The 23020-nt window shown below is 49.0% G+C and overlaps 2 protein-coding genes across 10 annotated transcripts; both read left to right on the top strand.

Moving 5' to 3' along the window:
- Window positions 1–117: 117 nt before the first annotated feature.
- On the top strand, window positions 118–7396 carry FOXRED1 (FAD dependent oxidoreductase domain containing 1). Of its 7 annotated transcripts, none has more exons than XM_015244106.3 (11): window positions 118–271; window positions 2157–2377; window positions 3078–3188; window positions 3456–3574; window positions 4635–4729; window positions 5010–5111; window positions 5482–5558; window positions 5650–5904; window positions 6007–6136; window positions 6335–6473; window positions 6683–7396. In XM_015244106.3, the coding sequence occupies exons 1-11, from the start codon at window positions 187–189 to the stop codon at window positions 6873–6875; spliced, it is 1527 nt and encodes a 508-aa protein (XP_015099592.1). In that variant the 5' UTR covers window positions 118–186; the 3' UTR covers window positions 6876–7396. The 7 variants fall into 7 exon arrangements, with proteins under 7 accessions (XP_015099592.1, XP_015099595.1, XP_072810093.1 ...); XM_015244109.3 differs by having other exon boundaries at window positions 6369–6473; window positions 6683–6819; XM_006209870.4 differs by having other exon boundaries at window positions 119–271; window positions 5744–5904; window positions 6369–6473.
- Window positions 7397–7531: 135 nt separating this feature from the next.
- On the top strand, window positions 7532–21454 carry TIRAP (TIR domain containing adaptor protein). Of its 3 annotated transcripts, none has more exons than XM_072953996.1 (6): window positions 7532–8244; window positions 14106–14325; window positions 15098–15221; window positions 15416–15574; window positions 17119–17811; window positions 18740–21454. In XM_072953996.1, exons 4-6 carry the CDS (start codon window positions 15508–15510, stop codon window positions 18757–18759), a joined length of 780 nt encoding a protein of 259 aa, XP_072810097.1. In that variant the 5' UTR covers window positions 7532–8244; window positions 14106–14325; window positions 15098–15221; window positions 15416–15507; the 3' UTR covers window positions 18760–21454. The 3 variants fall into 3 exon arrangements, with proteins under 3 accessions (XP_072810097.1, XP_072810099.1, XP_072810098.1); XM_072953998.1 differs by lacking the exon at window positions 7532–8244 and adding an exon at window positions 8251–8671; XM_072953997.1 differs by lacking the exon at window positions 7532–8244 and adding an exon at window positions 8684–9573.
- The last annotated feature ends 1566 nt before the right edge of the window (window positions 21455–23020 follow it).

The following is a 23020-nucleotide window of genomic DNA, read 5'->3' as shown; positions in this document are numbered from 1 at the left end:
TGGGCGGGGCTCTTGGGGAGTCACGGGAGAGGACGGCTGCCTATAGGGCGGAGGGGCGGGGTCCGGAGGGAAGGCTGGCCAATGGGCGCGCCCGCCTGAACGGCCGGCGGCGCGAAGCAGTGACGTAAGGGTGGGACGCTATTGGTGTGAGGCGGCCCTCTCAGACCTGTCAGGCGCAGCAGGGCCATGCTTCGGAGGGCACTGTGGCTCGGCTGGGGCCGGGGCCTCTTGGGCCTGGGGCTAGGCACACGCAGAGGAGTCTCTACTCTGGGTAAAGTGGAGGGCAGCGGAGGGTATCGTGGTTCTTGGGTGCCCCCAATCTCCAGCTATGTCCAGACCTTCAGGACTTGGGGGCCCAGCCCACGGAGGGAAGACAGTGGTTCGCTGGGAGGAGGGGGTAACCTTGCCTACCGGAGCTTGTAAGACCTGGGCAGATGTATAAATGCCAAGGTTGCCCTTCTCAGGTAACAATTCCCAGGTCATTCTACGCTTCACCTTTCCTCCAGAATAACAGCAAGGCTGATTCACTGGTTGCTTAGATGTGCATTAAGTCCTGCTCGCGTGCAGGGTGCTGCTCTTAGTGTTGTGGCTGTGAAGGAGGGAGCAGAGAAAGAGACGATTCGATGTATGCTCTGCAGGTGCCTGAAGAGGGGAGGCTTCAGTAGAACAGTCCAACACTGGGTAGAACCCAACTTGTAGGTTGCCCTGCACTGCTAGTGCCAGTAGCTAGCGTAATTGTAGAAGTTCATGCAGCAGGTGGGAACTGAGATCAACCTTGAAAGCCGATGTTTACTGGTTCAAAGAAGGCATGAGTTCCAGGCTCTGGAGAACTGAGCAAGGTTAGAAGGGGAAAAAAAATGTTCTTGTGCAAGGAATTAGCAAAGTCCATCTCGATAGAGAGTTAGCAGTAGCGTGAAATGTATTAAGATCAAAGAAAGATTTGAATGCTACTGAGAAGAGATGGAACTTTGAATTGGAGACGGAAGACTTGGAGATTTGTGTGTTAGGGATGAAAAACAAAAGGATTCATTTATTCAAGACATTGAGCATTTAGGGTGTGCCAGGCACTGTGCTAGGCTGGAGATTCAGTGGAGAGGGTAGACATAGTACAGCAGGAAGCAATCACAGATAAACTCAAAGTTGCAAGAGTGGTTCACAGAGCTATGAGATAGCGTGACAGGAGAACTTGGCATAGTCTGGGGGGTCAGGAAAGGCTTCCCTGAGAAATATGATAACTGAGCTGAGATCTAATGGAAGCAAGGAGTTAACTAGGCAAAGAAGTGGACACAAGAGTTTCAGAGCAGAGAGAATATCCATGTGGATCCCCTGGGGTGGGAATGAAGGGGCTGGGACTGGAGTGTGCAGGGAGGATAAGGTGAACGGGAGCCAGAGCGCACAGGGTCTCATGGGCCAGGTTAAAGATTTTGGACTTTAATCCTTAGAGTAAGGGAAAGCCAACAGAGGGTTTTAAGCAAGAGGGTGTGCAGTTAAATTGGTGTTTAGAAAAGATCATTCTAGCTGTGATATAGAAAAGAAGTCAGGGGGTGGGGTGGGCAAGAGGAGAATGAGTGGAAACAGGAGATTTTGCCAGTCTAGGAGAGATTATCGTGGTTTGGTCTAGGGTGGTGGTGGTAGAGATGAGAAAAAAGGGGATAGGTTGGGGAGATACTGAGGAGGCAAAGTCATCAGGACTTGATAACAGATGGGACATGCACGTAGGTTTGATGGTTGTGACGGATATCCAGGATAAGGTACCACTCAGAGGTACCATGCTTCAGTGGGCAGTGCAGCTTGGGGTGTGCCAGGACCTCTTGGTCCAGGAGCCTGGGCTCAGAGGAGAGAAGGGTCTGCACAGGAGAAAAATATGTGTAAGTTCCCCTAGCCTAGGGAAAGAGTAGAGAGTGTTAATTTTAGGAAGTTGAATCTTGCAGTGCTGGGCATAATGCATGCAAAGGAAGAGGGACTCTGTCATAGAGACCATGAAGCAAAGCTGTGGGACGCTGCTGGGTGCAGGGTGACCTTGTGAGAAGGGATGACAGTGAGGACTGCCACCTCAGTGTCAGTTTAGCCCACCTTTTCCTGTGCTCATCCTCTGACCCCCCCTCCTCCTGGAAAGGAAATGTCTGGCCCTCTTTGACCATAACTGCATCCCACAGAATGGGATGGAAAGGTGTCCGAGATTAAGAAGAAGATCCAGTCTGTCATTCCCGGAGGGGCCTGGAATCCACTGTATGACACCAGCCACCTGCCCCCTGAACACTCAGATGTGGTGATTGTGGGGGGTGGGGTGCTTGGCCTGTCTGTGGCCTATTGGCTGAAGAGGTTGGAGAAGCAGCGAGGTGCCATTAAGGTGCTGGTGGTGGAACGGGACCACACGGTGAGATCTGGGGTAGGGCAGAGTCAGGAGTCGGGCACAGACTCTTATTTCACTAAGGACTCTAGGGACAGGGGAAGGGGGGAGAGAGGAAAGACCTCAATCTTTGAAGGTCCAAAGGGCCGGGTCTGTGCTTTGGACTTTGTTGAGAAATAGTCCCAGGTTCTTCCTCACTCAAACTAGGGACCTTGACAGTAAGGTTTTTGCTTCTGAAAACAAATTTCACAATGTTGGAGCTTTTGAGATCTCACAGGTCTGGCCTGCATTCAAGCTATAATTCACACAAACAGCTATCACAGCCCCCTTTTAGGCTGCGTTACTTCTGAGGTTTTTGCACTTTGGTTGTTTCTATACTGCCAGCTAGTCATGAATCTTGCTACTCTGGCCAGATCCCTCTGTGTTCTAATTAGTAGAGCAAATGTCAGTCTCCTGCCTTCAACTTCCGGGCCTTTACCATTTTGTCCGACAGTGCCCAGCCCTTTTTCGAGGACTGACCCTCTCTGCTCTGCACATCTGCTAATAAGGATTTTAATAACTGTTGTCCTCTGGGCCACGGGTTGGCTTATTCTATGAGTTTATGCAAATTTAGATCATAAACTTGCAAATAGGACTCCCCTTTAATTCGGGGTATGTGACACCCTCCGTTACAGTATCCTGCTCACGTGTGACAGGGTCCCCCTCGACTTCCCTTGTCTTTCCACAGTATTCCCAGGCCTCCACCGTGCTGTCTGTGGGCGGGATTCGTCAGCAGTTCTCATTGCCGGAGAACATCCAGCTTTCCCTCTTCTCGGTCGAATTTCTGCGCAACATCAATGTACGTGCAGTGAAATTTGGTGGTGGGGTGGTGACCCCTTCTTTAGCCCAGAGAGAGGAGCAGCCCAGCTAGCTGGGGGAACATGGAGCAGGAGTGGGTCAGGCAGCTAGGAGTTGGCACCCCTGGTTTTCTTCCCAGTGGTGGTGCCTGGAGAGGGCTTCTCTCAGGGCTGGGGCACCGAGCCCGGAGGCTGTGCTGGGAAAGCCGGGGAAGCGCTCCCTCTCTTCCTGAAGTCAGCTTCTTCGAGGAGCTTTGCTTTGCACACAGGAGTACCTGGCTGTGGTCGATGATCCTCCCCTGGACCTCCGGTTCAACCCCTCCGGCTACCTCTTTCTGGCTTCAGAGAAGGGTGCGGCGACCATGGAAAACAACGTGAAAGTGCAGAGGTGGGCACCTGGCGTGGCTCCACGCTGCTGCCCAGCCGCACGCACGCAGTGGTTTGGGGAACCGGGACGACAGTTGAGGAGACAGGCCATACTCTCTGGGAGCTCAGTCTGTCAGGAACGACAGACACGGGGAGGCTTCCAATCCCCAGTGCTAAGTGCTGTGATACAGACGCGGACTGAGCACTGTGCTGTGGTTCCTAAACTGCCGGGCGGTGACAGCCTCCCAGAACACGCCCCACCTAATAAGTCAGGGTCTCCAGGGCGGGGCCCAGGAATCAGCAAACTTCTTCTGTAAGAGCCAGAGAGTAGAACTTGCAGGCTCGGCAGGCCGTACGGTCTCTGTTGCAGTCACTCAACTCTGCACCTGAAGCACAAAGGCAGCCACAGACAAAAAGCAAGCAAAGGAGCAGGGCTCGTGTAAGAGACAGGCTGGCGCCTGACTTGCCTGCCCCACCTCAAGTGGGTCTCATGACCAGTCAAGGGCAGGCACCTTTAACAGACGCTTCCACAAATCTCACTAATAACATCAGGTCTTGTCCTAAATGCACTCCCGATAGTAACTCATTTAATCATCAGAACATCCCCACTTTACATGTGATGAAACGGAGGCACCCAGAGCTAGTAAGTGGTGGCCCTGGGACTTGAACCAGGCAGTCTGGTCGGGGCTGTGCTCTTTCAGCACCTACAAGGCTACTTCTGGGCATTAGGGTCCCAGAGGAGGTGGTTGTGCTGGTGAACAGGGTTGTACTAGGAAGTGGACAGGAAGGCCGTCCCAGGCAGGAGTGGAGGGAACAAAATGACCTGTCCTGTTGTGAAAGGATGTGGAACAGTGATGGGGTGACAAGACGTTCAGTGTGGCCAAAGGGAGGCCAGGCTATAGGAAGGGAAGCGGGTCAGATGCTGAAGATGGAGCTTGGTCTTAGCCCAGGCAGCAAGGGGGGTTTGGGGTGGAGGAGTGACGTGAATGGCATGGAGCCCCCACTTGTGGAGTTGGGGCCCATACTCCCTCTGCACACTCACCCTCTCCACCACACACACACAGACCCACACATTTCTCCAGGCAGGAAGGAGCCAAAGTTTGTCTGATGTCTCCAGAGCAGCTTCGGAACAAGTTTCCCTGGATAAACACAGAGGGAGTGGCTTTGGCATCTTATGGTGAGGCATGTTTGCAGAGGGGTCAGGGGTTGAGGGGCACCTCAGGTTGGAGGTCTCAGCACCCCACAGCCTCATCAAGGAGGAACACGTCCCTCCTGGCCAGCAGGGCCTCCCCAAGGCCATGCTAGCACTCTGGCCTTCCATGGGGTTTGACTCTGGTGCAGTTGGTCAATATGAGCTTCCCCAGCTTACAAGCCCTAAAGAAGAGTGAAAGTGGCAGGAAATACCGCAGGAGGGGCGAGTCCTAGCCCCTCTTCACGAGTCCTCGTTCTCCTTACAGGGCTGGAGAACGAAGGTTGGTTTGACCCCTGGTCACTGCTCCAGGGGCTTCGGCGAAAGGTCCAGTCCATGGGGGTCCTTTTCTGCCAAGGAGAGGTGACACGTGCGTCTGAGGTCCCGCGTTCCCACTTGTTTCCCCTGCCAGCCAGGGCCAGCCTAGACCAGGTCTTACCATCACACACACACTGAGCAGGGCTGGTGGGGGCAGGGGGTTCTCCCTGAGAGCTGGTCCCAGGCATCCTGACTCTAGCTCCTGACCAGGATTCTCTGTGACTTGTGATCTGCTTGAAGCTTTGGACAGCTCTCCTGTCCTGGGCAGCCAAGTTCATCCCAGTTGCCCCATCTCTGTGTGCTTCAGTGTCTGTGGGAAAGCTCCCTGCCTTCCAGCTCACCTTCCTTGTGAAACCAGTGAAGCCCCCATCTTCTTCCTCTTCAAGGCCTCAGAGGCTTCATTTCTTTTCTTTTTCCTGCAGGTTTTGTCTCTTCATCTGACCGCACGGAGACCCCAAGTGGGGAGGAGGTGATTTTGAAAAAGATCCACGAAGTCCACGTAAGTTCCCAGCCTAAGGACCTCCTTTACCAAAATGCAGAGATGAGGAAGGCGGTGACTGTCATTTTGACCTTCTTTGACCTACTTCCAGTGTGGGGAAACTGAGGCTCAGGAAGAAAGGTACCCCTCCCGGTGCCCGGTGCATGGGCCAGGCCCTCCCTCTGCTCTCCCTCTGGTGCCCACAGGTCAAGGTGGACCACAGCCAGGAGTACCAGCCTGTGGAATGTGCCATAGTGGTCAACACAGCGGGGGCCTGGTCTGGGCAAATCGCAGAGCTGGCTGGTATTGGGAAGGGGCCACCTGGCACCCTACAGGGCACCAAGCTGCCCGTGGAGCCGAGGAAAAGGTGACACCACCCCTAACCCTGAGGCAGCTGAGGGGGTGATGAGAAGAGAGTCGGGGAGGGGTTGCTGTCCCCACTGCTTCTTAACACCGCTGGTCACGGCAGGTACGTGTACCTGTGGCACTGCCCCCAGGGGCCAGGCCTGGAGGCTCCGCTCCTTGCAGACCCCAGTGGAGCCTATTTCCGCCGAGATGGATTAGGCAACAACTACCTGGGCGGCTGCAGTCCCACTGCGGTGAGCTCCATGGGTCAGGGTGCCAGGAGGGGGACGGGGGTTTCAGTGAGGGGTCAGGCTTCCTTGGAAGGCCTGGCACTGGTAGTGATGTAGCAGTCCCTTTTGGGTTGGAAATGGGGACTCCCCCCCCATATCCCCCACCTACAAGGGGACTGATTCAAGGGGTCAGTGAGATCTGGGTCTGCCCTTGTGTCACAGGCAGTGTAAGCCTTGTGCCCACCTCTCCCCCCAGGAAGAGGAACCGGACCCAAGGAACCTGGAAGTGGACCACGACTTCTTCCAGGATAAGGTGTGGCCCCTTTTGGCCCAGAGGGTACCAGCTTTCGAGACTCTCAAGGTAACTTGAAGGAGATGGCTGGCACTGGGACGTCTCGGTGCCCTTGGACAGCCTGTCCACACCTCAGTGCCTCCACCCTACATCTGCTGAGGACCCATCCTGTCCACCCCCTCAGCAGTGGTGGAGGGTGCTGTGTGCAGACCCTGACCGGGAGTGAGATGGCGCAGTTCGGCAGCCCCCTGAGAACCCCACGTCTTGTGCACTTGCAGGTCAAGAGTGCTTGGGCTGGCTACTATGACTACAACACCTTTGACCAGAATGGCGTGGTGGGCCCCCACCCCCTGGTCGTCAACATGTACTTTGCAACGGGCTTCAGTGGCCACGGGCTCCAGCAGGCCCCTGCCGTGGGGCGGGCAGTGGCAGAGATGGTGCTGGAGGGCCGCTTCCAGACCATTGACTTGAGCCCCTTCCTCTTCAGCCGCTTCTACTTGGGAGAGAAGGCCCAGGAGCACTGTATCATCTGAGCCTGTCAGCTTTCCACGGGCCCCACTGCCCATCTGTCACCCTGGGCTCTAATTCTGGCCCGTGTTCACACCCACCTCACTGCCTGATTCCTCCTCAGCCCCATGCTGGGGTCACCTACACTTTCTCATCCAGGTCATCTATATGGCTGGGCAGGCAGGCAGACCACTGCACCCAAGGCCCAAGCTGACAGAGAATGATGGGGCGGGACCCCAGGACTGGTCATGGCTTAGGCTGATGCCACCCAGCCATAGCCCAGCTGGACAGAACACCTCAGGGGACCTGAGCACCGTGGCCCAGGACTGGCTCCTTCCTGGTTCCTACCCAGAAAGAGTGCCTCTGCCCATCTCTGCACACCCCAGCAGAGCGCAGGCAGGGAGCATTCGGGGGCATCCTGGCCCAGATCTATGGACTTGTCTGTTTACCCTATTTATCAATCAGTAAATGTGATTAACTCCTTCCTTTCAGTCTTCTGTCCCTTCATCTTTTCACCTCACAGCAGTTGTTTTTGAAGCACCCGCTGCCTTTGGTACCAGGCTGGGAGGAGCACAGGAGCCTTCTTAAATCCTGAGTGTGAAGCATCTTGTTGGCACCCTAGTTCCCCCTCTCCCTAGTTCCTGCAGGGGTTTGGCTGCAGACGGAAGGAAGGTGTTCGTTCACCTATTGAGTATTGATTCAGCTCCTACTCTTGGCCAGGCCTACATACTAGAGACTCATCAGCAGGCAGAGCACAGTGTCTGTCCTCACTGGAGTGTTTCCACCTCTGATCTGCCTGGCCCCTCGCCTCTAGATCGGGTACAGTGCAGTCCCTGGGCGCTGGGAGTAAGCACAGGACACGGACTCCCACCCCGCTGGGTCTTTCTCCGGCAAGCTTCCCGGGGAAGTTGACCGCGGAAGCTGAGCCTAAAGGATGGGCATTTTAACAAAGTGAATGGGCGGGTTGGGGGTGGAGACCGGAAAAGCAGGGGCGGTAAGCCCAGGCTGAGGGAAAAGCATACGTAAAAGCCTGGGGCCAAGAATTAGTAAGTAGGGTGTCCTGGCTAGATCGCGAAGTGGAGGCAGAGGGGTGGGGAGGAGCCCAGCGGGTCACACTCCACGTTAGCGCCCGCAGAGCAGCGCCCGGCCACGCGCTTGGACCGGAGCCCAGGGGAGCGTGCCAGGTGCGCGCGGCCCGGGGCTGCCTTCCCCGCTGCCCCGGCGCCGGCCTCTCCGCGTTCCAGCCCCGCCTTACCGCTCACTGCGTGCGGCCTTTGGAAAAGTCGTTCAGTCTCCCTGCGTTATTTTCCTCGATTGTATCAAAAGAAAAAAGGTATAAACGCTTCCTTTGCAGGGTGTTGAGGGGAGGCAATGAATGAAATAAGGGCTTCTTTCTTTCTCCCCGATTGGCTGCCGGTTCTCCTGGTGGGTTTCGGGGAACTTGGGAGTGAAGACTGATCTCCAGGCTTCCGGCGGGTCAGTGGCTGCGCAGCTGCCCACGAGCCTCCCGGCCGGCCCGGGGGAGGCGGGCACGAAGGACGCGGCTGCCCGGGACTGGGCGCCCCCTCGGGTCGCATACGGAGCGCAGGAGCGGCGGCGGGAGGAGGGGCCGCGCGGGCCAGGCGCCTCGGCGCTTCCGGGGCAGCGGGCGGCCGGCGGCCGGCGGCACTTCCCTGGGCGGGGCGGCCGGCACGGCGCCGCCGGAGCCCGCGCCCCGCACCGGCCCCACCGCGACGGGGCCGCCGCGCACCCAGGCGCAGGTGAGCGCTGGGCGGAGGCGCGGGCGGGCGGAGCGGGAGCGGCGGGGCCCCGCGGCCCGGGCGGGGCAGGAGGGCGGCAGGACCGGCAGGGGCCCCGCGGGCAGTGGACCCCCGCGTCCGGTGGACCCCCGAGTCCGATCCCACTAGCGGCCCGAATCCCCCCGTCACCTGTCCCGGACTTGCCCCTCCCTGCGGCCCTTCTGCGCGGCTCACCGCCGTCCTCTCTGCGTCCCTTCACCTGGCTGCCGTGTAGCACCCACAAGGCGGAAACAGGGTGGAAAGGCCCTCGGAGAGACCTGTCACCTTCTCTGTCGCCGAGAAGCCGGTGCAGGGAGCTCTCCTTGAGCTTGAGGAGCCTGGCTAGGCCAGGTGGCTTCTGTCTTGAACTGTAGATTCTTTTCCTCCCACAGTCTCCTCGCCTCCTCTGCTCCGGTCGCAGCCTCTCCCTCTGCCCCGGTCGCAGCCTCTCCCTCTGCCCTTCTGATGGCCTTTGTGACAGTGTTTCAGCGAGCACAGGGTTTTATTTAGGGTTAAGGGCCTATCGAGGAATCCTGTACTTAATCATTTCTCGAACATCTACCGTGGGCTGGGCAACGTGTGACAGCAGTGAACAGGACAGTGCGCCCACGTCCTCCTCCTGGAGACGTTAGAAATCACACACACCCCGACAAGTGCGGCTAAGAGACGGGAGGTGTGGACTACAAACCGCGGAGCTGACGCACCTAACCTAGGCGACTCGGAGGGTCAGGAATGACCGATTGTCAGAGGAAGTCACATCTAGTTATTTTTAAAGCCGTTTTAAAAAACTGAACTGCCACCTGTGTCCAGAGAAGTGCGCAGATCTTAAGTGTGCAGCTTACTCAGTATCACACAGTGAACAGTCCCGAGCAGCCGCGTTCAGAGTAAGTAAAACATTACTGGCACTCCAGACGCCCTCCTGTATTCCCGCTTCCAGAGACTACTTTCCCCTAAGGGTGACTGCTGTCCTGGCTTCTAACAACATAAATAGTTTTACTTAATGATGAAATTCTGATACTTGGAATCATACTCAGGTACTTTTTGTGTATGATGTTTTATACTTAATATGTAGATTGCCCCACGTTGCATTTAGCAGTTCATTTCTTTTCACTGAAGTGTAATTTTGCACTTATGGATAGACCACAGTTTATTCTTACATTCTACTGGATATTTGATGGACTGAGCTTGGAGTTATTTTAAATACCACTGCTGAGGCATTCTTTTTTTTCTTTTTCCCCGACTGTTATGGTTTGTTTTTTACTTTAATTAGGTTTCTTTCTTTATTTATTTTGTTTAGGGGGGAGGGATGTACTTAGATTTACTTATTTACTTACTTTTTAGAGGAGGTACTGGGGATTGAACCCAGGACCTAGTGCATGCTAAGCACGTGCTCTACCACTTTGAGCTATACCCTCCCCCTGCTGAGACATTCTTATGTTGGTCTTTTGGTCAATATTCATAAGCACTTCTGTTGAGTATATCCCTAGCAGTGGAACTGACCGCTGTGTTTGTGTTCGGCTGTAGTCTATAATGCCAGTTTTTCAAGCTCCTTGTACCAATTTACACTCCCATGGGCAGCACCAGAGTTCCTCCACTCTCTTACCAATACTTGATATTGTCTGTCTTTTTCATTGCAGCCACTCTGCTGAGTGTTTGGGAAGTGGGGTTGCATTGAGGTTTAATTTGCATTTCTCTGATGACTAATAGATTGCTTATCTTTTCATATGTCTGTTGGGCATTAGGATATCCTTTTGTGAATTATCTGTTCAATTCTTCTGCCCATTTTTCCAAGAGATTGTCTCTCTTTTTCTTACCAGTTGATTAGCGCTCTTAAAAATTCTGGATATGGTATACATTGGCTATATATATATTTTAAATATCTTCTCTCTCTCTCAGGTGATTGCCATTTCACTCTCCTAACAATGTCTTTTGAAAAACAGAAGTTCTTCATTTTAATATTGTCCAATTTATTATTTTTTCCCTTATGGTTCTATTATTTATGGCTAGTTTAAAAAGAAATCGTTGTCTATCTTGGGCGGGTAGGGGGTGGCTGAAATGGGTGAAGGTGGTCAAGAGGTATAAATTTCTAGTTATAAAATATATAAGTCCTGGGATGTAATGTACAACATGGTGACAATGGTTAATAATACTCTACTGTATATTTGAGAGTGCCTAAGAGAGTAGCACTTAAAAGTTCTGATGATGAGAAAAAAATTCGTAATTTTGTGTGCTAATGGATGTTACCTAGACTTATTGAGATGATTATCTCCCAATAGGTACACATACTGAATCATTGTGTTGTACACCTGAAATTAATGTAATGTTACATGTCAGTTATATCTCAATTTTTAAAAATCTGATAAATAATCAAAGATGCTAATCTCCTATATTTTCCTCTAAAAGCTTTATTGTTATCCTCACAAATACCTACTATACATTTGAAAAAAAATTTTTTTTGATATAGTGTGATATATGGGTCAAGATTCATAAATAAATAAAAATAAACTAGCTGTATTTTAGACACAAGGCTGTCTAAATTGACCCAGCACCATCTATTAAAAAGGCCAGCTTTCCCCCTGCACTGCAGTGTCAGCTTTGTCATAAATCAGGAGACTGTATGGAAGGGGTCTGTTTTTGGACACCCTGTTCTTCATCTGTCTGACCTTGTGCACCAGTATCTCTGTGCCTTAATTACTGTTCCTTTAGAGTAAGTCTTTATTACTTTGGTAGTGGAAGTCCTCTTAAAGTTCCTCTCTAAAAATTGTAGGGTTTAAAAAAAATCTAACCCAGCCCCCAAGGTCATTTTCAAAAATATATAAATAGCAGTCATTTTGTAAGCTCAAAAGGGAACTAATGTATAAAGGCATAATTCGTAAACTGCATCCATCATTAAATCCACTGCTGACACAATCTACATGGCATTCAGTGCCTGCGTATATTTATGTGAGACCTGCAGCAAAGTAAATACAAAATAAATTCACACCATTTCAGTTAAAAATGGCCTTGAGTACATATGCAGTTTAAAACAAAGGGAGTTTTTTTTAACTAAAAAACTGTTTTCCAAGATCCAGTTTGCTACTTTTTGTCGTTATCTCATAGTTTCTGCGGGTCAAAGGCCCGGGAAAGTCTTCTGCTGGGGTCTCACCTGGCCACAGTCCAGGTGTCAGCTGCGGCTTCGACGCCATCAGAGGTGCAAATGAGAAAAGATCCATTTCCAAGCCCCCTCGGGTTGTTTGTTGGCAGAATCCATCACCTTGCAGTTGTAGGACTGAGGTCTGTTTTCTTGCTGGCCATTAGCTGGACACCACTCGCAGCTTCTGGAGGCTGTCCAAAGTTCCTTGATACCTGGCCCTCTCATGACACGGAAAATTCTTCCAAGTCAGCAAGGGAGTGTCTCTCCAGGCTGCTGAGATGGACTTTTACACCCGCATCCACACATATGCACATACATACATATGTACACACTATCCATGTATATATTTTATATATATATAATATATACACATCTTACATGGTAAATATACATACTGAATGTATGTATGTATGCATATACATATATACACACATGATCTTATATATATATTTCCAGTTTCTAGAAGCTGCAGCAGTCCTTGCTCATGACCCCACGTTATATCAACCTCAGCTTCTGCTGTCACATCTCCACTCTCCCTCTTACCCTCCCACCTTCCTCTTCTAAGACTTTTGTGCTTACATTTGGCCCACCTGGATGACCCAGGATAATCTTCCCATCTCCAGCTCCTTAATCACACCTGCAAAGTCTGCTTCTGTCAAGTCGGGTAGCTTCTTTTCCCTGGTTCTGAGGATTAAGAGGTGAACATCTTTGGGGGACCACCGTCCTGTCTACCACAGACAGTGATTCCGGCTTAACCCAAATGTAATGTGAGTTACACAGGATACAGATTCTAATCATAGGCCTGCATAGGTTTCAGTACATTCCCTGTATGATACATACTGGAGACCAGTTAGATACTGGAGAATATTTAATACACTTTGGATTTTACACAGTGAAACCTTATAGTATGTACCTCACGCATGAAGTTCCTTCATATAATATTGAACAAGCATCCCAGGAACACTGAAGGTGACATACTCTTGCTTGTTTTGAAGAAGGTTTTCACTAATTTTCTGTCAAGTCTTTGTAATTATCTCCAAAGTAGGTATTTAGGTCTCTATCTTCCTGCTGGATGAATTTCTTTTTAAAGCACAGGGAAAAGTGACTACACGTAAGGCCACACAACAAATCAGAGAACAGACAGAGATAGTGATGGAGATTTGAGTTCATTATCTTCTTATCTGCTTGACAGCAATGGCTTCTATAGCTCGATATGTGACTATCATGAAATCTTGTAAAGATTAAAGCACATTTGAGTGCGATCGCTCCACGGCCTCAGCTGCACAAGAACGGAAAAGCAGCAAGGAAAGTGCAGTAGGGTTGTGGCTTCTAGGAAGCAGGCAGTGTGTATGGTTAATGGCACTTACCCGCACTCTTGCTCAATTATCCTGTGTCAGACATGCTGTTATTTCCTTTGTCTAAGCTTTTCCGTAACGTCGATCACTAGGGCTTTTACCAAGCCACTTTCAGTGGCTCTTAGGCAACTGGATTTCTTCTTAACCAAGCAATAAAAAAAGGCAGTTACCAAAAAGCACTGTGTATTGCCAAAAGGGTAAGTCATTTGATAAAATGAGAAACTGAAACTTTTAAATCTACATCCGTTAAGTGTTATGTTAATTTGGAACCTGTAGGCTATCATTAAAAATATCAAATAATTCTCAGTTTGTGAGTGGCTCAAAGACAAATAGTGAATGTTCAAATTTAAATGCAATTAAAAATATTTAAATAATATCAAAAAGTGAGTGACATTATGTCTACTAAGAGGGGGGAGGGGAAAGAACATCTTGAAAGGCTGCACTGAAGATATCAAGAGACAGCAACCCCTGAGCAGGAGAAGGATTTCAAAAGCTAACAGTGGTTACCAGGCATTGGCGCAACTTCACTACTTCTACGGTCTGAGATCCAGAGTATAGGATAGGAAAAGAAACACAGGCTCTTGCTAATGTTCTCCTTTTCATGTCCTTTTTGCTGGCTTGGCAGCTATCTGCTTTTCTTTTCCAAATATACCTTTGGCCCCATAGCCCTTTCCAATTCTTCCTTCTGTCCCCCGACCCCCACCCTCTGCTGCTGCAGCTTAAGTTCTCCTTTTTTTGAACTTGGATATGTTTTCGTGAGTCATCAGTATCTCTTGTCTTCTGTGCTTCATCTTGGCATAAGGGTGTTCAGCAGTTAGCAGAACAAAGCACTGTTGTCCAGCGCTGGTGGACAGCCTTTAAATTTTGGAAAAACTTGTCTCAGTATGTCTGTTCATACCAGTTGTTCTAACTGTTTTGACCTCTGCAGGTCCATCAAGTCGTGAGGAAGCAGACCTTGCTCTACAGCCAAGTTCTCCACCAGCCCTTCATCTTCAGAAGTGTCACTAGAATGTAGTGGCTTCATCACAAATCAGGGCGGGCTCTGCTCCAGGCAGTGTCCTCCCAGAAACCTAGGCTGAAAGAGCCTCCACCATCAGGGACATTGGCTATTGTGGTAGACAGAGAACATGGCAGGTTGCCCGTCTAAGGTACTCTTGGTCCTTTGCACTTCCATATACATTTAGAAGCCGTTTGACTATCCCTTCCCTCCAAAAACACAAAAACTTTCTGAAATTTGGGGTAGCATTGATCTAAAGAGTAGTTTTAGGGGGTAGGGTATAGCTCAGTGGTAGGGTGTATGCCTAGCATGCATGAGGTCTTGGGTTCAATCCCCAGTACCTCCACTAAAATAAACAAACAAACAAACCTAATTACGTCCCCCCTAAAAAAGCAAACAAAATTTTGTTAAAAAGAGTAGTTTGGGGAAAACTGATTATAATACTGAGTCTTCTAAACCATGAACATAACATATCCGTCCAATATCTGGATTATTTTAAACACATACTAACATACATAACACTGTTTTCTGGGCATTGTATGCGATGGACCGCTAGCAGTTTACACAGATCATCTCATGTAATCTCCACAGTAATGCTGAGCAGGCTCTAGCATCATTTCATGTCACAGATGGAAAATCTAAAGCTTGGCAAGATGGAGTCTGCCAAAAGCCCCGGTTAATAAGAGATCTGGGTGCTCTGCCTGCAGACTCTTCGGTCTTCACCCCTGTGTGACACTACCTCCCCGCGGACAGCTGAGGGAGATGGGGAGGGAGGGAGGGAGGGGTGGATGGAGGGAGTGATTCAGGGGAAGGCAGACTTGGAGGTTTCTTTACACATGCCCTCTCTCTACTGCTCAGCCTCTGTCTGCCTCGATACATAATTATTTGACCAAACAGCAATGGACGTTCTTCTCTGATTTCAGCATTTACACAGGAAGTTCCTATAAAGAGCTGCCTGCTGGCCGCCCTTCCGCAGATCCCAAATGCTCTCCGAGCTGGGTGGAGCAGAGAACAGTCGCTGTCCTGGTCATGCTGAGTTCATATGCTGTAAGTCTGACCGCTACAGAGGTCGGGGTTTATCTAGAAAGCAGCTCTCATCACAGGGCCATCTGTCCTTAATCCCGTAAGGGATGAGACTGAGCCTCTGTCAGGCACAAGGAGAGAACGAGCATCCAGAGCCTGTGCGCTGGGGCCGGGAGGAAGGGGAGTGTGGCTTTTGTGATCCTCTCTGTCTCTTGTAGGATGGCTGTTCCATGAGGTCAAGACTGGGTCCCCTCCCATCTCCCACTTTACCAATGCCTGGTCTCATGGGGTTAGTTTGGAGCCCAACACTATGGCATCATCAACCTCCTCCCCAGCTCCTCGCTCCAGGTCCAGGAAGCCTCTGGGCAGGATGGCTGGTGAGTGGATGCAGACTCCAAATTCCAGGAGGCTGCCTGGCCTGCATATGGGCCCTGGAGAGAGGCAGGAAGGCTGACGACAGGGGCTCCTGCCTTGACCTTGGTGCCCAGAGGCTCTGTGGGGAGCAAGAAGAGGAGGCGTCCATCAGGGAACCTTCAATCCTCTGGCTCACGGGTTTTCCAGGTGTGCTCAGCTCCTCTTCCCAGCCTGGAAACTACTGTGCTGAGTGCTTTACACTGTGTCTCTTGTCACCCACATCTTCAGAACCATTCCGAGGAAGGAGCCAAGCAGAGAGAGCAAACAAATCCATCTCCAGAACACCAGACTTTCTATCCCTGTCAGAAGGGGACAGCTGAATTGAAATCATCTAGAGTCCTCACAATATACCCGACACTCCATTATCTCAGTTAATCTTCAGCAACAGCTAAAATACAGATGAGGAAATGGAGACAGAAACTGACTTGCTTCAGATCATACAGAAAGCAAACAGCAGGTCCACAGTCAAATCTGTGCCCGACTCCAAAGCGTGGTTCTGAGTCATTCAGCTCCAAGCTCTCCAGGAGCTCTGAGCAGTGGCCGCCTCCCACACTTTACCCATTTAGCCACAAGCTCGGGTTTCTCAGGACCAAACACATGCCAATCCCTGCCCCTCTCTCCCTCCCATAATGGGGAGCCCCTTAATCGAAATCCATCTCCCCTCAGTGCTGAGAGCGGGTTTGGGAACTAATCTTTACCAGCTTTGCGTCGTTCTACTTAACAGTCTCACAGGTGGTTGACTAGTCAGCTCGTGGGAAGTTCTGGTTAGGATAGGCTAGGGTTACCACGAATCAAAGGGCCTGGAGCAGGCAGTCATTCTTCCCAGTCAGGCTGGTAAAAACAGCCAGAGTTCTTGTCTTTTTTTTTTTCTTCTCCTCTCTCATATTGTTATACTAAAGTTGTTTGTGTGTTTTTTTAATTATTGAGGTATAATTGACATATAACATTCTATTAGCTTCAGATATACAACATAATGATTCCATATTTGTATACATTGTGAAATGGTCACCACAGTAAGTCTAGTTAATGTCCATCATCATACATAGTTACTGACTTCTGTTTCTTCTTGTGATGAGAACTTTTTTTAGGGGAGGTGGTAATTAGGTTTATTTATTTACTTATTAGAGGAGGTACTGGGGATTGAACCCAGAACCTCCTGCATGCTAAGCATGTGCTCTACCACTTGAGCTATACCCTCCCCTCTCTTCTTGTGATGAGAAATTTTAAGGTCTACTCTCTTAGCAGCTTTCAAATATGCAATATGGTATTGTTAACTATAGCGGACAGGCTGGACATGACATCCCCAGCGACTTATAAAACAGCCAGAGTTTTATGTATCCCCAAACCTTTAAAGACAAGGGGGACTTTGGGGCAAGTCCGGAAGACTGTACACACTAGCAGAGCAGCAGGTGTGGAAATAAGGTGGGCAGGGGAGATGGGTAGGGTCCTGCCTGGGTGGCTCCTCCCTGCTGTGCACTGGGGGCCTGAGCAGTGTTTCTCCCCGCAGACTGGTTCAGGCAGGCCCTGTCCAAGAAGGCCACGAAGACGCCCGTCTCCCCGGAATGCTCCCCCAGTGACATTTCACAGCCGAGCTCACGGGACAGCCCCTCACCCCTGGGCCCCTGCTCAGAGGCGTCGCCCACCCCCACAGCGACACGCGCAGGCGCCGAGAGCAGCCTCGGCGGCGGCGGCGGCGGCGGCGGCGGCGGCGGCGGCGGCGGCGGCGGCGGCGGCGGCGGCGGCGGCGGCGGCGGCGGCGGTGGCGGCGGCAGCGGCAGCAGCAGCAGCAGCGGCCGCTGGAGCAAGGACTACGATGTGTGCGTGTGCCACAGCGAGGAGGACCTGGCGGCCGCCCAGGAGCTGGTCTCCTACCTGGAGGGCCACGCTGCCCGCCTGCGCTGCTTCCTGCAGCTTCGCGATGCCACCCCAGGCGGCGCCATCGTGTCCGAGCTGTGCCAGGCGCTGAGCAGCAGCCACTGCCGCGTGCTGCTCATCACCCCGGGCTTCCTCCGGGACCCGTGGTGCAGGTACCAGATGCTGCAGGCGCTGAGCGAGGCCCCCGGCGCGGAGGGCCGCACCATCCCGCTGATGTCAGGCCTCACCAGAGCCGCCTACCCCGCCGAGCTGCGTTTCATGTACTTCGTGGACGGCCGGGGCCCCGATGGCGGCTTTCGCCAAGTCCAGGAGGCTGTCCTGCGATGTAAGCTGTGGGGTGAAAGGAAGGGCGGGAAGGGGCTTCAGCCAGAGCGCCTGCTCTACTTTGGCTCTTAGGGGACGCCCACTGTGGCCCAGCACGGGCGGATCTTGTATTGCACTTTGCTTTATTGCATTTAGCAGATACTGCGCGTTTTTACAAATTGGAGGTTTGCGGCAACGCTGCGTTGTCAGAAGACGGTTAGCCTTTTTTTTAACCGATAAAACATTTTTTTTAAATTAAGTCCTGTGCATTGTTTAAAAAACATAATGCTGTTTGCATACTTAACAGACTACAGACTAGTGTACGCATCACTTTTATGTGCGCTGGGAAGCCAGAAAGATTTGCGTAACTCCCTTTACTGCCATGTTGGCTTTATCGCGGTGGTCTGGAACTGAACTCTCACTCTAAGGTGTGCCTGTAGTTCCAAATGCAGACTCTAGAAGACTGTGTTACTTGGGCAAGTTACTTAACTGCTCTGTGCCTGGGCTTTCTCATTGGTTAAATGATAGTGATACTGTATACCTAAATAAGTATATACACTAAGCATTCAGAACAGGGCCTGGCACGTGTAAAGTACTCATAACAGGCAGGGCCTAGCGCACAAATCCTCAATAAGTAATAGCCATTATTATCATTATTAGTATTAATAGTGTTAGGTTTCTCTCTCTGAGATCCAGTTGGAGATGACCACCGAGAGCTGGGAAGATGCCAGGAGGGACCCTGGTTTAGTATTGGTTTCGTAAGGCAAACAGGTGCAAAACAGTAGGAAAGACTTGCCTAAGACACACATACCCAGGGAAGGGGCATAATATTACAGTGGGTTTGTAAGTAAAATAGACCAAAATGTAGCAGAGGCAGGAGCCTGTTGGGGAAAACAGATGCTGGGATTTGAGGAGAGGGACAAGCCCTGTTTCTGTTTGGTCTCTTTCAGATCTGCAGAGCCTCAGCTGACACTTTGCTCACCATGGGACCCAGAAAGTTGGAGCAAAGCAGGAAATGGAGTTAGAGAGCCCAGGGCCTTGCAGGGCTTGGATTCCAGCAGATATGCTGAGTTGTAAGGAATGAGTTGGCAGCATGTTGTATGTGACCCTCCCTGGGATCTGATTGCCTATGCCTTCCATTACTGTGGGCTCCCAGGAAGGCCCCGGGGAAACTGGGGACCCTCCCAGGAAAGGCAGTGAGGAAGCTGGGGACTCCCCCAGGAAGGCCTGGGGAAGCCAGAAAGCAGAGATGGGAGGAGCTGCTGATACCAAGATGATCACCCATGTCTTGCCTCCTGCCTAATTGGATATGCAGCCTGGCACGTAGTGCCCATGGCTTCTTCCCATGGAATCAGGTGCTGGCGAAGGATGCATTCCTCCCGACGAGGGGACTCGCCTGCTTAAGAAGCCGGAAGCCTAGACTGCTGGCCCCTGCTGCGCGGGGCAGCCCTGAGCAGGCGGCAGGAGGGAGCACGGAGTCTTTCACACTCACACTGCTGCTCCCGCTGCCTCCCGGAGGCGGCCTTCGCTTCCGAAAGCTACGTGGAAGACACACTCAGCACGGTCCTGTATTTCTTTTTACTGCCTGCCTGTCATTAAAGGCTCAAACCTAGAAACCATTCTGAACAGACAGGAGAGGGCAGGGAGCAGGCAGGGTGAAGGAGAGGAAAGCTCAGCCCCTTCAGCTGGCCTCAAAAGCCCACCTGCCAATGCTTTGACATCTGGGGGCCTCATCGGGGGTCTGGCCAGAATTCATGCTTTTCCGGTAGCTCCCTCCCCTCTCGCACTCAGAAGAATCAGCGTACTTCTTCTGGCAGATGACCGTGTACCTTGTAGGATAGTCAAAATTTCATTCAACTGTTCTCAATAGAAGTTGTTTTGATTGTTGAATTGAAATGAATTTATTAGTGCCCCAACATGTACTTTTGTGTCTCTTCTCTCATTTTCCCCTACCATTTCTCCTCCTTTGACTGCAAGGAATTTATATATTTTAAAGTGAGATATAATTGACATATTAGTTTCAAGTGTACATGATTCGCTATTTGTATATTTTGTGAAAAAATTTTATTTTTAATTACAAATTATCTTATTACATATGGAAGGACTAAAGAATAGTATAATGTATACTCATGTACCCAACACCCAGCTTAGAAGCAAAACCTTACACTCCCCATTCTCTTCCATTCTCCCGCCGGAAGTCACCACTATTCTGAATTTTGAATGCATCATTCTTAGCTGTTCTCTAGGAATTTATTACACATGTACGCAGCCCTGACTACATATTTACTTCTACATGGTTTTATACTTTACATAAATGGTGTTATCTTTATATTCTGCAAAATCCTTTTTATAAACCATGTTTGTAGGATATGTGTTGATGCGTGTAGCTCCAGTAAGCTCACTTTGATTCCGTTATGTAAATAGACCACTGTTTATAGTTGCACATTCTTTTACAAAAGGACACTTGGTTGTTTCCAGTTCTTTTGCTATTAAAAACAATGAGCCTATGAACATTTTTATTCTTGTAAATGTTTCCAGGAGCAAGATCTTCTAGAATTTAGTCTAGATAGGGAACAGCTGGGTAGTCAAGAATACACATCTTCGGTTTTGTTAAGACGATACTAAATTTTCTTCCAAATTGGTTGTGCCAATTTTTGTTCCTACCATTTGTGTATAAGGGTTGCCACTTTTTCATGTTCTTGCTAACACGTAGGATTATCAGATTTTTAAATGTTTGCTAATCTGGTGGGTGAAAGCTGGTATCCTATTGTCTTAATATTCTTTTTTCCTTTTGCCTTTTTTATGAAAAAAAAATTTTTTTCTACTAAATGAAAGAGAAAGTTTGATGAACCTTCATATACCTATCATCCAGTTTCAACCATTACCAGAGATAAGTTTGTATTTATTACCTACCCATTCCCTCCCCACCAGATCATTTTGAAGTAAATCCCAGGTATTATTTTTCCTAAATATTTAAGTATGTATTAGTAGTTTTTTTTAAATATGACCACAATATAACAGCATATTTTAAAGAACAGAAGTTTTATTTTTTATATAAAAACTTTTACCTATTACTTTGTAGTCTGTGCTTTTTGTGTGTTCTTTAGCAAGTCTTTCCCTATTCCTGTATTTTCTTCTCGAAGTATTTCACATTTAGGTCTTTAATCCAACTGGATGTTTTATTTGAGTTTGTTTTTGTTGTTATTCCTCTTGGTGTATGAGTCAGAGAGCCATTTGTTTTTCCCATTTGAATACCCATTATTTACTGACTAGTCCATCCTTCCCCCCACTGATTGTGATGTCACTGCTGTCACGTTGTCATACTCAGGGGTCTAATCCTGGGTGTTCAGGCTCCTCTCTGTTCGTGCATCCGTGTGTCAGTGGCTTACTGACGGTGGTGGTTAGTGAGCCTCAATAAACCTGTCAGTCCTCCCATGCCTCTTACTCATCAAAATCACAGTTTCTTTACTCTTCCATGTAAATTCTTTATTCAGTTTGTCAGTTGCCAGGAAAATGCCAATTAGTGTTTTATTGGATTTACATTGAGTTGAGATTAATTTGCAAAGAATAGATGTTTTAATGATACCAGAATCTTTCGCACCAAAAAAATGGTATGTCTCCATTTATATCTTTAAATGTATTTCAATAAAACTTTGTAAATCTTTTCCATATTGGTTAGTCTCGTGTTTTATGAGATTTATTCCTTAGTACTTCATATTTTCTATTGCTACTATAAAGTGTATTTTAAAAATTATATTTTTTGTCTATTACTGGTAGAAAGGATTGCATTTTTCATATTGACCTAAGCAAACTGCTGAATTATTTATTCTACAAGACTGTAGGCTTTGTTGGGTTTCTATAAAAAACAATCATATAATTTGCAAAACAAAACAAAAACTATAGTTTCTTGTCTTTTTCTGCTGCCTAGGACTGCCAGTAAAATGTTGAAAGTGACAATAGTAGCTATCTTTGTCTAAATCATTATTTTAAAGGAAATGCTTCAAATATTTCACCACTACATGTGACATTTGTTGTAGATTTTCGGTTTGGTACATGTTTTTCAACAAGTTGTAAGTTTACTGTTGTTCCTAGTTGATTAAGACTTTTACCTATCTTGAATAGGTTTGAAATTTAATACAAAATTTCTGCATCTACTGAGATGATGTGGTTTTCCCTCTTTTAAGTGGTTACTGCAGAGAATAACGTTAGATTTTCTTGTGTTAAGCCAGCCTTTCATTCCTGGGGTAAACACAAACTGACTGTGATGAATTATTACCTTTCTTACAAATCACAGGATTCAGATTGCCAACATGTTCTTTAGGATTTAACATCTATGCCCGTATGTAGGATTGGCCCATAATTGTCCTTTCTTGTGTAATCCTTTTCTGCTTTTGTTACCAGTTCTACCAGCTTTCTTCAGAAATAATTTTTTTTGAGAGGGAGGTAATTAGGTTTATTCATTTATTTATTTTTAGAGGAGGTACTGGGGATTGAACCCAGAACCTTGTGCCTGCTAAGCATGCGCTCTACCACTTGAGCTATAGCCTTGCCCCTAGAAATAATTTTTTTTTAGAAATAATATTCAGTGAAGAAGTAAAGCTTGGAATTAATTGTTAGACTCCTCTGTAAATCCATTTTAGCCTAGCATTTTTTGCAAAGGGTTGGGGGAGGATTTAAAATCACAGTTTCAGGGTCTTAAAGAGTTATAGATCTATTTAGATTTTTCATTTCTTCTAGAGTCAATCTGGTATACAGTAAATAGTAAAGAATAGAAGACTACTTTACACAGATTTTTCGGTTTGAATTCGTGGATCCCACAGGCAGTATGAATCTGAATTCTAAACCTGCATGAAGATTGGTCTGTGATTACGGTGATCACAAATTTTAATGGGATTTCTGCTTTCTTCATTTCACAGCCAGATGTTGAGGCAGATAAGCTTCCTAAATATCTTGTCTCCTTTAGTGGGGCAGCTTTTTTTTTTTTAATAGTTGGCCCTTTCATTGAGGTGGTGGCCCTTTAGAGATCTCGGCTCTCTGGGAAGTTCTCTCTTCCAGCCCCTCACTTGCACAAGCCCAGGCCTGTGCCTTCAGCATCACAGTTAAAGCCCAAGGCTCTCAAGTCCTAGAAACCAGCAATCACCCTTAGAACTCCAGCTTCATAGCCACTTACGATGCTATAGGTTTGTGCTCCCACATTTTTCGTTTCTGAAAATTTTATGTTCTTGAGAGAG

The sequence above is a fragment of the Vicugna pacos genome, chromosome 33 (assembly GCF_048564905.1).
Source record: "Vicugna pacos chromosome 33, VicPac4, whole genome shotgun sequence".
Taxonomy (NCBI): Eukaryota; Metazoa; Chordata; class Mammalia; order Artiodactyla; family Camelidae; genus Vicugna; species Vicugna pacos.
The sequence above is the reverse complement of the archived record's forward strand: the minus strand, read 5'-3'. Positions and strand labels throughout refer to the sequence as shown.